This window comes from Lampetra planeri, chromosome 60 (genome assembly GCF_965212315.1).
Source record: "Lampetra planeri chromosome 60, kcLamPlan1.2.h2, whole genome shotgun sequence".
NCBI lineage: Eukaryota > Metazoa > Chordata > Hyperoartia > Petromyzontiformes > Petromyzontidae > Lampetra > Lampetra planeri.
Window position 1 is genome coordinate 4,198,052 of NC_136166.1, and position 13,816 is coordinate 4,211,867.

At 47.0% G+C, this 13,816-nt stretch overlaps 1 protein-coding gene across 1 annotated transcript; it reads left to right on the top strand.

Moving 5' to 3' along the window:
* The first annotated feature begins 3,063 nt into the window (after positions 1-3,063).
* On the top strand, positions 3,064-10,955 carry LOC144736318 (uncharacterized). Its single transcript, XM_078618974.1, has 3 exons — positions 3,064-3,153; positions 3,794-3,821; positions 9,210-10,955. Exons 1-3 carry the CDS (start codon positions 3,145-3,147, stop codon positions 10,916-10,918), a joined length of 1,746 nt encoding a protein of 581 aa, XP_078475100.1. The 5' UTR covers positions 3,064-3,144; the 3' UTR covers positions 10,919-10,955.
* The last annotated feature ends 2,861 nt before the right edge of the window (positions 10,956-13,816 follow it).

Genomic DNA, 13,816 nt, shown 5'->3' on the forward strand with positions numbered 1-13,816 from the left:
ACTTTTTTTATTTGGGTGGGGGGGGGGAACAATGGATCTGACATTGCACGACAAGTGAGCGGTGACGTCACATCTGTGATGTCACCCGCATGCGGCAGCGTTACGCAATGTGCCTGCTGACGTCACGCACCTTCCCCCACCCTCGCGTAGGCGTTGTATTAATCCAAGACAAGAATCCAAGTCCCGAGCGAAGCCGGGTAATAAAGCTAGTTTCTGATAAATTATGTTAATCCTCAGGGAAGCCAATCAGCATCAATGGGAGGGCTAACAGCCAAGGAATTTCACCAGTGTGCTTTTTCGATTCACAAATCGTCTTTTTTGATCTACAAATCGTGTGACAGGAATCACTGCTGATTAAAAGAAAATGCCTCTGCTTGATCACTGCTTGGTCACGTAAACACAGGTATTAAGAATCATAGTTCGATCACTGCTTGATCAATGCTCGATCACATAGACACATGTAATGCGGTGCCATGGTGGCGAGATGTTAACTACCTCGCCTGGTGTACAGGAGGTTGTGGGTTCGACCCCGACCCTGACGCCTGGCTGAGATCAATTTCCATGTGATAAGCCACTTTAATGAGCTATCATTTGTGGCCAGGACACGTCTGATAAAGAGCTATGTCGTTCAGTGGGCCTTACCTGGTAAAATAAGAACAATTCATAGTTTTTTTAAATTTATTATCTAATTTGTCAATGCTGGAACAATGCTCGATCACATAGAAACAAATATTCAACATTTTATTGCTCAATCACTGCTCGATCACATATACGCATGTATTCAAAATGTCACACCGTGATCACTGCTCAATCAATGCTCGATCACATAGACACGTATTCAAAATGTCATACATAGGTCGATCACTGCTCGAACAAATAGACACATGCTCGATCACTGCTCAATCATTGCTTAATCATATAGACACGTGTATTTGAAATGTCATAGCTCGATCACTGCTCGATCAAATATACACATACTCAATCGCTGCTTAATCAATGCACGATCTAATAGACAGATGTATTAAAAATGGCATAGGTAAATCACTACTTGAACACATAGACAGATTCATAATATAGGTTTTTGGGTCAGATCGCGTTATTTATAAATGTGTCGTAACCCTCCACCACCCGACTCGGTCAAACAGTAAAAAAATGTGTCACGTTTTCAAAGGACAAAATAATTCACTTTAGCCCACCGGTGTGCTGAAGAAAGGATCAACAGCATTTAAAATTTGAGTACGACGTTTCGCTGATAATTACAATCAGCTTCATCGGGCAAGAATGGTGAAGCTCTCCTGTTGCTTCCGTTCTTAAATAGAGCAGCCTCAGGGTGACGTCATCATTTAATTCAATTCAATCTGGTGCAGTGATTCGAGGCAAGGAGGGGGTGGGTATTGTAATTATATAGATTGGTAATCATTCAATTGGTATTCATTGGTATTTGTTTCCCTTATAAGGATTTGTAATTGTATTTATTTGATAATACGCTTCCCGGCGGCACTAAGCCTGTAGCTGTCAGAGTGATTGAAGTTATTTCTGTTTCTCTCAATTTCAATGGATTCTCTAATTTGTCTTGGCCAGTAATAATTAGTTTTACACAACACTTCAACGTTATCAAAATCAATTGAGTGTTCTTGTTGATAAGCATGCTCTGCCACTGCCGACAGTTGTGTTTGAGATAATTTAATGTTTATTTGGTGTTGTTTTAGTCTTACACTGATGTTGCGTCCCGTCTGTCCAATATAGCATTTGCCACATAAACAATTAATACGATATACACCTTCTGTTGATAATTTGGGCAATTCGTTTTTAGTGCCAGATACCAGTTTTTGAATTTTGTGCACTGTACCAAATCTTACTTTAATGTTTTGCTTTTGCAAAACCCGGGATAATTTGTCAGTTACTCCTGAGATGTATGGAATTGTGATTGTTTGAACAATCTTATCGCTTTCAACAGTGTTGCTTTGCGTTCGTGATTTGGCCTTCAGTGCTCTGTTAATTTGAGCATTATTGTAGCCATTCTGTCTTAGTGCTTCTTTAACATGTTTCATCTCTCTCACTAGACACTTGCCATCTGTGACCCGAGCTCACTCGGCTTCATTATCTGTGGCGTCTAGGTGCTGTGGGTACGCGGTCTCCCAAGCGGCTCTAACAAGTGGGGACTTCGGTTCTCCGTGGGGTTCGGGAGTTCTTGCCGTGCGGTTGAACATCGCATCCGGGACAAAACTTCATCAACATCGCCACTTCATCAACATCGCCAAGAACTTTCGTTAACACAGTTAACTGACTTAGTAAACTTCGTTGACTAACATCAACGAGGTTGAACACGTCAGTAACATAGTTAACAAAGTTGTTGACAAACGCGGACATCCACGACATCTCTTGTACCGTCAAGGCGATATCTTCCGTGAGTACATTCGCCCCTCGCATTCGTCCAGATGCGTGCTGTAACAGGATGAAATTTACCTGCGACAAAATAATGATACATTATGTTCATGCTTAGGGAAGCCAATCAGGTACAATAGGAGGGCTGACAGTCAAAAAAATCCACCATTGGGCTTTTTTGATCCACAAATCGTCTATTTTACGATACGTAAATTGTCTTATAGGAATCACTTTACTGATAAAAAAAATCACCTTTGCTTAATCACTAATTGATCACGTACACACATTTATTCTAAATGTCACATAGCTCTCTGAGTCCTCAAACAATTAGATAATATGTATTAAAAATGTCATAGCTCGACACAACTGATCCGTACATGGTGGACATCATGTGTATGAGCCCCAAATTGTGAGTTGTGGAGTCAGTTAGCAACATTTGACCCGAGCTCACTCGGCTTCATCATCTGTGGCGTCTAGGTACTGTGGGTACGCGGTCTCCCAAGTGGCTCCAACAAGTGGTGACTTCGGTTCTCCGTGGGGTTCGGGAGTTCTTGCCGTACGGTTGAGCATCGCATCTGGGACAACACTTCATCAACATCGCCACTTCATCAACATCGCCAAGAACTTTCGTTAACACAGTTAACTGACTTGGTAAACTTCGTTGACTAACATCAACGAGGTCGAACACATCAGTAACATAGTTAACAAAGTTGTTGACAAACGCGAACATCCACGACATCTCTTTGTACCGTCAAGACTATGTCTTCCGTGAGTACATTTATCCTTTTTGCATTCATCGACACACATCCACCACATATGTTACACACACCCCCGTGTAGACTTCACACAGACAAACACACACAGACGAATGTCACCCTAGATTCGTATGGACGGCTGGGAAAAGCGTTGTTAGTGCACTTCTATTAAGACTGAGGCAGCAAACGAGTGATCATTTTGGTCCGCAAAATGCTGCCTTTCCCTCCCCAGTGTTGATGTTTATGCACTGCACTGGGTCATCAGTGAAAGCTTAGTCGACCTTTCCCTATTCCCTCACCCCCGAGTGGCCCCCTACAGCCCCCCCCTCTCTGCCTGGGCGGGATAGGGGTGAGGGCACGGGAGGGGATGTGGGATCCACGTGGGGGTGCAGAGGGCAAGTGGGGTGTGTCCCGTTGTGCTATTTTTCCGTAGACTTGCAATACTTTGCAGTAATTGGTCGAAGCGGTATCCACACGCGTGAAGTTAGATGTGGGGATTGACACACGTGGGGAGGGACCCTGGGAGTGAGAAATAAGATGACGGTTACCATGGTGATTGTTATGGTGGTGATTATGAAGATGGTAATGATGGTGGTGGTTGTAAGCTGTGATGTGATTAGAGTCTCACGTGCGCTGCTGTGATTTTGTTGTAGGGTGGAGAGAAGAGCAAGCCGAGGGGAAGTGAGTACTGTAATTCCACACACAGACATACACACAGACACATGCACCTGTATACAAAGACAGATCCCCGTATAGCCTTAACAGACTATTGAGGCAAGTGCTGTTAGCGAGTTAGCACCTATGATGGGGTGGGTGGTCAGCACAGCACCCGGATGCCTTTGTCTCCCCAGTGTTGATGTTTATACGTTGCACAAGGTACTATTTTAAGTCTGAGGAGATGTAGGGGAGGCACACGACTGGTTTGATTTATTAGTCACTGATGGTTGTGAATGGGAATCGAACTCAGGTCGATCCCCACAGACACTACTGCTCCCAACCACTCATACAGACACTGCACATAGACACAAACAAAGACAGAAATCTTGTGTATAGCCTTGAAACAATGTAGGAGCAAGTGTTGTTAGTGAGCACCTATGACGGCCGGCACCGCACACGAGGGGTGGGTTGCCAGCACCACACTTGGCCGTCTTTGTCTCCCAAGTGGCGATGTTTACACACCGCATCGGATATCTATTTGAGGCTGAGGGGACCTAGGGGAGGCCCCTAACCGGCTCAGATAACAACAACAGCCCTCATTCGCCACTAAGTGCTAGAGACGTCACCATGGCGCTTGTGCCAGGCCTGGTGCACTCCGAGGCCACTTGAAGTGTCGAAGGCTTGCCGACAGGAGATCAGGGGACAGACCCCAGTGCGATGGGTTGACTGACTAAGATGACTGGCAGACGCACCACCTTTGCATCCTATTGTGCCAACTTGCTGCCTTTTAGTCATCCAGTGCACCGCCTGTTGTTGTGAGCGTCGCTCTTCTGCCCTCCTTATTTGCTGGAGGGAAATTGTCAACAACTGCCCATGAGCATCCTTCACGAGCTTCCTCCATAGAGGCCGATCTTGACACCAGTGGTACCATACTTAACACCAGTGGTACCAGTCTTTGGCAAGTCCACTCAGCTCCGTATCCTCCTGTACTGACTGCATCAGTCCATCTCTTCTCCAGGCCGTGCCACGCCCATTTAGCCCCCTCTATCTGGAAAAACAGCAGCTGCTTGGGCATGTGGTGGCTGAGCATGCGGGCTAAATGACCCAGGCAATGCAGCCCTGCCCACCAGTGGAGCTCACTGATGGGAATGTGTCCATATCTTTCAAAGATTTGTGAGCTTTTCACACATTCCAGCCTAGTTAAACCCAGGGTGGATCGTAGGCAGGCCAGTCTGAAAGTTTAAAGCTGGTTCAGAGTTTTCATTTATTTCATCATTGCCAAGAAGACCCAGTGCTTTGTGTCGAGTAACAGGCCAGGTAGATACCCCACAGTGTTACGAAGCTGATGAAAATATGCCACTTGACCGATTTGGAGTGAGACCTCTGCTGCCAAACCGGAATTTTTGCATAAGCACACTACCCAGGTACGTAAACTTCTCCTGTCTCTCTACAACTACCCCATCACTCATGAGTAGTTGAGGGGACGGAGTATTAAATTATACAAAATACTTAGGCGGGTGCTTAGTTTTGGTGGGACTGATGGTAAGGCCCCACCTCTTTGTCGCACGCTCCAGGCTTAGCAGCAGAACCTCCAACTATTTTTCAGTGTGACCATTAACTACCAAATTATCAGTGTACGTAACATGATTGACCAGTAGGGAGCCATCCCTTGACCTCACCCAGGCATCAATCAGCCTCCCATTGTATCTGTACCAAATTGAAAAAAATCCACCGGTACAGTCATAAAAAGCTTCTAGAACTATGTGGTCGAAGATGATGCTAAATAATGGGTCAGCCAGAGTAGATCCCTGTCGCACCCCAATGTAAACAGGGAATTGCTCTGACTCCCGGGCACGCAACTTTATCCGGACCTGCCCACCATGATGAAGGTCCTTAATGATTGTGAGCAGAGGGTCCGGGACTCCGAAAGCACGAATAACAATCCAGAGCCCTGGCGTATGGACTGTATCATAGGCCTTGACCAGGTCAATAAAGCAGAGATGTAGGTCTCTTTGAAATTCATTACACATCTGCTGTAGCACACGGAGAGAGAATATGGCATCCGTGCAGGATGCCCTCGGCCTGAAACCACATTAGGGGTCCGCAAGCCTCTCCTCAGCGTGCCTAGCAAGGGAATGTTGAATAATCCTTGCCAGGACCTTCCTAAATACACCGGGGTGGGAGATGCCCGATAATTGTTGCAATGTGTGCGGTCCCCGTTCTTAAAGAGTGGGACCACCAGTGAATCCTTCCAATCCTGTGGAACCCATCTTGTGGTCCAGACAGTTGTGATGAAGACACGTATGGACTTCTGCACACAGACACCACCCTCCCGCAGCAGTTTGATTAGGAAATTACCTTTTCCCGGCGCTTTTCCTGGTCTCGGACAGATGGCACCTCAGCCAGCCACTCACGAAGGGAGGCTACTTATACCAATATTTGAGGCAACGCACCCCAGCAGGGTCGTCCCCACCTTGCCCTATAATGTTTTTCTCGTCTGCAGGTTTGCAAAGCAATTCTATAAGGTCTTGGGGCTCAGATAACACACACAGACACACTGATACTGATATATAGGTATGCTAATGCCTCGACATTCGCGAGGGTTAGATTCTTGAAAATTTGCATGAAAGTAGATTTCGTGAATGCAGATACTATGTTTATATGGGGAAAAAAGGAGGTTTCGGGTCCCGTGTCCGACTGAACATATTGCAGAGTAAAAAATATTCAAAACATTAATTCTGTACTACACTTAAATATCAACTAAATTGTAATTAAATTGTAAAATTATACACGTAGATAACTAAAATGAAACAAGAAGAGAAAGTCAAAGTGTCCTCTCGGGGGTCGTCCACATTGGTGGAAGTGCTGCCACACTTTCCCTAATTGCCTTCGAATTTTTTCTTCATAAATCTGACTGATTACTCGTTTACCATGTAATGGCGGCCAACAGCAGATGCACAGTAACCACGAGCAAGTTTATAAAACAACTCATCTCTTTTTTCCACCTTTTACTCTTGCCATCACTTCCTTCACCCACTTGAGGCTGACTCCATTATCAAAATAAATAAAAAACACCACCATAAGGCAAAAACAGGGGACAGAGGCATGGGGAAACAAACACGGGGAGTCAGACAAATATACATGGAGATGTAGTTCTGGCAGGTATTTATAATTGATTGAAATATTGTATTTATTTTGGTATGATTGCTTCGTTAACTACAATCACAGAAGCCAATGTTATTGTCCAGATTCTTAGATATATTACATGTGTAATGTAGGACTCTGGAGACAGTAACTGTAGAGGCACCTTCTTTATTTATATTACTCGTACTCACTAGACGACTCACTAAGCATATAATGTAACGCTGACCGTCAAGCTCGACGGCGCTAACTGACTGGATAGCTGGCTGACTATTCAGCAGTGGAGACATCGGGCGATGACAAGGATGGCAGCGATGACGGCGACGGCGAGGACGACTTCCACAGCGAGACGACCCTGATTCCCACGAACAGCCCCGAGCTCCCTCTCTCGCCCCCTTTTATGCTTCCAGCGGGACCTGGCCCTGCCCTGGCCACGGCCCCTTTCTCGACCCTTCTAGCAGGTTCTGGGAGCTCACAGATGGATCCCTTCCATGACCCTTACCCCAGTTCTTATCCCTTCCATGACCCTTGCCCCAGTTCTTCCCCTTGGGTGGGAACACCCGCAATTGCTACTTCTGGCAGCCAGTCGGTACTGCAACACTACACATGTAACGCATGGAATTGTTACACTGTTCAACCACACCCACAGACACATTTTAATCAAAACAAGTCCCTTATTTGTAAAAAAAAATCAGAGTACCAGTCATCAAATATGCAACTGACACTTGGTCCAAAGAATACGTGATACTGTAATAGAAATACATGAATGGCTAAATTCAGAATTTAGGTTAATAAGGCATAACCCAGTGCATAATATGACATTCATAAAATACAAACAGTGCAACAAAGGAAATCAGCTTTCAGTCTGTATCAGACGGTCTCTGACGCTAGTGTTGAGAAGGTGACATGGCAGGCGTTTAGAAACCTGCTGTGCTGGTGAATGTAAAGTCGTCACACAGTGTCTTTCGAACAACACAACAGCCAGGTGCTTGGTGCAGCTGGTGACTTGCCAGGTGTGGTGGGGTATTGACGATGCGTAGAACGATGAAATTGTACTTCTTTCTCGAATGTCAGGTGTTGTCGGGCTTTGACGATGTGTAGCACGATAGTTTTTCTTCAGTATCCAATGTATAGAGGTGTCTTCACCATGATAATTATTCACAGGCTTGTTGGTTTACAGTCAATTTTTTTAAGCTCATGTGATTCATGGGATGTGACCTTGCAGCTCAGTTTTGAGCAGTACCTTTCCTTCTCTAAGATTTATTCTGCAACACTCACTTTAAGTCTTCTTAATTTCACTTGCCATATGTATGGGCTCAATATAAATTGACAACTGCAAATCTTAAACTTTGCTTTAAAAATCTCCACTGTTTTACTACTATACCGTCTCCACTGCAAAACCACTATACCTCTGAGTGGTTACTCAGCATTTCAGCCATTCTCGTGCATGGAACGACTTCTGTTGAGAGCAACCTCACATGCACGGGAGCACATGCTATCCAGCTAACATAAACATCGGGTTGCCCCTGGCTCTCTGGCCCCTCTGGGCACTCTCTGGGCTCCGGGCACCCCGGCCCTCCTCTTCTCCTCTCCTCCCTTTATCTTCTCCTTTTCTAACGTAGCCCACTAATATACTAATTGTATGAATGGATCAGTGTATAAGAATTAATAGTGTATTTCTTATCCGATTCATGCTCTCTCTTGTGAAACAATGGACATCTTATAAATTTAGCCAAACCTCCACAGCTTGGTCATCAATCCATCTTACTTTTTCGGAGACAAGGGAAGTTTATTTATGTTTGGCCTGGAAGTGCTTTGGAGGAGGAGGTGTCTCCGGCCCATGAGTCAACCTCCAGACCTCCCTACAGTGGTATCATTGTTACATCGGTCTCAAGTAAAGTTAGATTCCTGTCAATGGTGCCAAGTATCTTTACCAAAATAACATACAGGAAATGCGCATTTTTGCGTCCTCTGGTCTAACACCGTTTGAGACGAGGCTCAAAATAAAGCTGTCTCTGGTGTGGACCAATCAGTTTCAAGGACAATGCATATATTATCAGAGTATTTTTTTGTTTGCATTCTGACCACAAGCATTGTGGTTAATGCAGACATGATTCCTTGTAAAAGGTATTAGTTTGGTGTTTTAACATCTTAACACCTGTTTTGTTGCCAGAAAAAAGGGCAAAAACCTATTATAATACAGGAAATACTCAAACACCCATTAATTAATCAATTGTGGTGCTGCTCTCTTCTCCCCATGTGACTCCCCAGACCCTGGCTCGAAGGGGCAGCGCAAGAGGATGCTCTGTGCGATAAGACTAGAAGCTGAGCGCCAGATACGGGAGCTTGAGATGATCCTGCTGGATCGTTGTGCACAGCAGCAGGCCAAGTATCAGCAGGAGCTGCTGGAATTCCAGAACAGCACCGAGCTGAAGAGCTTCATCATCCACCACCACCAACAGCAACAGGCAGAAGAGCAGGAGCAGGCGGAAGTCAACACTAATAATGAAGATGTGCAGCAGACATGCCAGAATAGCAAGAAGGTTGAGAACGAGATGGAGGAGATGGAGAAAGTGGGGGAGAGAAATGGTATGAAGAGAAAACGTGGGAGTAGGAAGAAACATAAGAACAAGAAGAAAGTTCTGGAGGAGACGGTGAAAGAAGAGGTGGCTGAGAGAGAGGGGAGTGAGGGAGAGCCCATGCAGGAAGTGGTGGAGGTTAGGACGATTGAGGTAGAGATGATTGAGGCAGTGGCTTTGGAGGATGTGATGAAGGAGGTAGAGTTCGAGAAGGTAGAGGTGTTAGGAGATGGCAAGCGGGAATTAGCTAATGAGGCAGAGATTGCAGTGATTGAGGTCGAAGTAATGGCCAAGCAGGAATTTGTGAAAGAGGTAGTGGCCAATGTCGTAGAAGGGCTTGAGAGAGATGCCAAGGGCGACTTAGGGAAAGAGGTAGAGGCAAGTGAGGTAGATGGGAATGAGGGAATAGCCAAACAGGAAGTGGCTAAGAAAGTTGATATTGTTGTGGAGTCAAAGAAAGAGGGAGAGGATGGTGTTCATAGGAAACGTAGGAATAGGAAGCTACGAAGGACTGAGATGAAAGTTTGGGAAGTAGAAGAGATGAAGGAAAACGAGATTGAGGGAGAGGGGAATGATGGAGAGGCCAAGAAGGAAGTGGTGAAAGAGGTAGTGGCCAATGTAGAAGGGATTGAGAGAGATACAAAGCAGGAATTGGTGAAACAGGTAGAGGCAATTCAGGTCGACACGATTGAAGAAAAGGCCCTGCAGGTCTTGATCAATGAGGTAGATAGGAATGAGGTAAAGGCCAAACAGGAAATGTCAAAAAAAGTTGAGAACGTGGTGGAGGAGATAAAACAGGAAGGGGCAAAGGAGGTTGAGTCATATGTAGTAGATGCCATCCAGGAAGTGGCAAAAGAGGTAGAGGAGATTGAGAGAGAGGCCAAGCAGGAGGTGGTTATGGAGGTAGAGCCAAATGAGTTGGAGGCGAATGACGTAGAAGTGATTGAGGTAGAAGTGGAGGTAGGGGCTATTGAGGTGGAGGAGAGTGATGCGATTTTGCTAGAGGCGAATGGTGTAGAGGCAATAGAGCTAGAGGCAAAAGAAGTAGGAGCTATTGAGTTAGAGGCAAATGAGGTAGAGCTGAAGGAGGTCGACATGATTGAAGATGATACAAAGCAGGAAGTGGTGAATGGGGAAGGGAGATGCGAGCAACCCTGGAGGGCAGACATTGTTCAGGAAGAGAAGAAAGAGATTAAGCACATCCCATCTTCTAAGGGAGAGAGAAAGAACAGTTTCTGGCGTTGGGCAATTTGGAGCTTCCTGGGCTGCACACGGCAGCTGGAGAACGATGAGGAAGAGGAGAATGAACGAGGAGGAGACAGAGGGAAGGAGCGCCAAGACCAGGAGCTGGGAAACAAAAAGAAAGAAAAGTGGTGGAGACTCCGCAGAGGGAGAAACTAGCGTGTTCTCCCAGACATAGACATTGAGACGTGGTTGGATGGACATGTATATCTATATATGTATATATATTTTAAGTTGTAATAAAAACGTACTTATGTTTCTTGAACTTGACTTCTGGTACAAAAGATGTATTACCGAAGCGATCAACAGAAGGTGTCTACAGGATTAACTGCACTTGTGGCAAATGATATGTTGGGCAAACAGGACGAATGATCAGCACGAGACTAATAGAACATCAGAGAAATATTAAATACACGCGTGCCAACAAGAACACTCAATTGATTTTGATAATGTTGAAGTTCTGTGCAAAACTAGCTACTACTGGCCAATACTAATTAGATAATCTATCGAAATTTAAAGAAATAAAAATAATTTTAACCGTTTGGATAGCTACCGACTTAGTGCTGCATGGAAGCAAATCGTCAAATAATAAAATTTTTAAATGCATGCCTATCAGGGTACCATACTTCAATAGGGATTACTGTTGGTACTGCTATTTTAATACAATGGACAGGAAGGATAAGATCAATGGGCTCGCATAATGTGCATGCATAATGTACGTTGGCTCATTAATCCCTCACCTTCCCCACTTTGCGCAAGAGCGCAGAAGTGTGGTCAGCACATCTATGCCTCGAGGTAAGGAACGAAACACGTGGACTTCTACACAAATCTGGCTGTCACCTGATGAAGCTAGTTGTAATTACTGGTGAAACGTCGTACTCAGATTGTAAATGTTGTGGCTTGGCTCTCCAACACACCAGTGTGCTGTACTAGTGACGAATTGGCATGTTCAGTTTATGTGACAACCCTTACTAGTTGGCTGTGTCAAGTGGTGCAGGGTTTTAACGACATTTATATATTTACGAGATCTAACCCAAAAAAGACCCTCCTATGGAGCTATTCAGTAATCCATGTATTGATGATGACAATGCACCATGGTCCCTAGTCTCATATTGAACCCGAAACTCACGCAGTCTGTGCACTCCCAGCAGATAGCGACAGCGCAAAAGGGAGCGCGTCACCAGCATTCAGTAACTCACTGGTTCGTTCATTTAGTTTTTTATCTGTTCATCAATTTATAGGTTAATTAAATGATTTATTTGTCAATTAATTCATTAATTAGGCGCGTAATCTATTTACTCATATTCATTAATTCAGAAAATAATGTATCGCTTCTCTCCGTCTCCTTCCATGTGTAGGGCTGTTACAGAGAGCCCGTTATGCATGGCAGCCTATGGTAAACAAGCACAGTGGGCGGGGCTACGTCAGTGCACGGGCAGGTGCCCTCTACGACGTCCGCGCTTCGGACGTTACGATCCCCCGGGGCCCCACCCCTCAGGGAGGTGGTTGTATAAAAGGGGAATGTATCGGGGGGCTGGGGAGTGATGTTTAGCTAAAGAAGAGGCGGCGGAAGACGTCTGAGATAGAGCCCTGGACTCCCCCTGGTACGCCGTCCTTATCAGGACCGCGCAGGCTCGAGCCAGTGGCGTGGTACCAGAGCCAGAGCCAGTGCTGGTCTGGACTCTGGGTACCGGGCCCGACTGACCAGTGTCGGGCCAAGATAGCCTCCCCTAGCCCATTAGTGGAGGACTCAGAGGCAGGCTAAGGTTAGCCTAGAGGTGTGTCCTCAGATAGACGGGTGAGGGGGCCGATACCCCCTCAATTGTGTATGTCACAAAGTTGGTATTCAAATAAACAAGTGTGCCTCCAACTCCGGTGTCAACGAGTCATAAGCATTACTACATCTGGCGTCAGAAGTGAAACAAAGTACGAACATGGATACACGCCGGACGACTCGAGTCGGAGTACCAGGAGCAGAGGACACCGCTGCAGTTGGAGAGCCCGAGACGGCTGAAGATGCCATCGAGCAGCCGGGGCTGGGTGCATCCACGCCACAGCAGCTGGAGGAAGGGGAGCCGTCGACGGAGGGGCTGAGGCAGGCGCACGCGAAGCTGGCCGAGCTGCTGTACGCCGCAGCCGCCATGCTCGATAACATCACACGGCTGGGGGCTGCGGGACCGCCACGAGGCGACAGCAGCCAACGACCACAGCGCCTTCCCGCCATTTCAACGAAGCAACATTTTGAAACTCCCGCCATCGCCGCAGCTGCTGTTGAGGGCGTGGCCGCTCTAAGCATCGCGTCCAACGGCGGGAGTACAGTACCTGCCGCGTCACCACGGGTGCGACCGGCGATGCCATCGCTGCTTCGGGCCGACGCTGAGTCGAGTGAGGGAGACGAGGGAGCGCGATCGTCCTCTGCAGCCGCTGCCTTACATCAGCGACTGCCGCCGCTCAAAGAATTTGTGGGCGAGGAGGGCGACTGGGGCGGCTTCCAGCGGCGCTTCCTCGCTCACCAGGAGATGGCACAGTGGACAGACGCCGAGGCTCTCCGAGCACTGCCAGCACTCCTCGACAGCGACGCCCTCGCCACACTAACATCGGCAACGAAGGAGAGGCGTTCCACGCTGCGGAAGGCGATGCAAGTGCTGTCCGCTGTGTATGGGCCACCATCGGACTGTCGTCAACTCTTTTACGATCGCCAGCGGGGGACGAAGGAGTCGCCCCTGGCGTACCGTACAAGCCTCCTGGCGCTGGCAAAGGAAGCCTTTCCACGAATGGACGACGAGGGGATCGACGCCATGGTGACAGAAAAGATACTTTTGCTGGCGGACGACTTAGACATCGTCACTGTCGCACAGGACGATGCAGAAATGTGCTCCCTCCAAGCGGCCCGTCTCCTCCACGCAAACCTGTCCTCTCAACGACGGAAGGCCAGCAAGGCGGCGAGCGGGCGCGCCGTCGCTGCGGCCACCCTCCCGGCGGAAGAGGTTTGCGCCATCAACCATCGACGGCAGCACGGAGCGGGAGCGCGGGGGGACCGGGCCGGTTCAAGCCATC

Bases quoted from the DNA above. Each gene is read 5' to 3' on its own strand.
- LOC144736318 (XM_078618974.1), top strand. The intron at 3,822-9,209 runs GTGAGTACTGTA...GTGACTCCCCAG, and splicing joins GAAGAGCAAGCCGAGGGGAA to ACCCTGGCTCGAAGGGGCAG.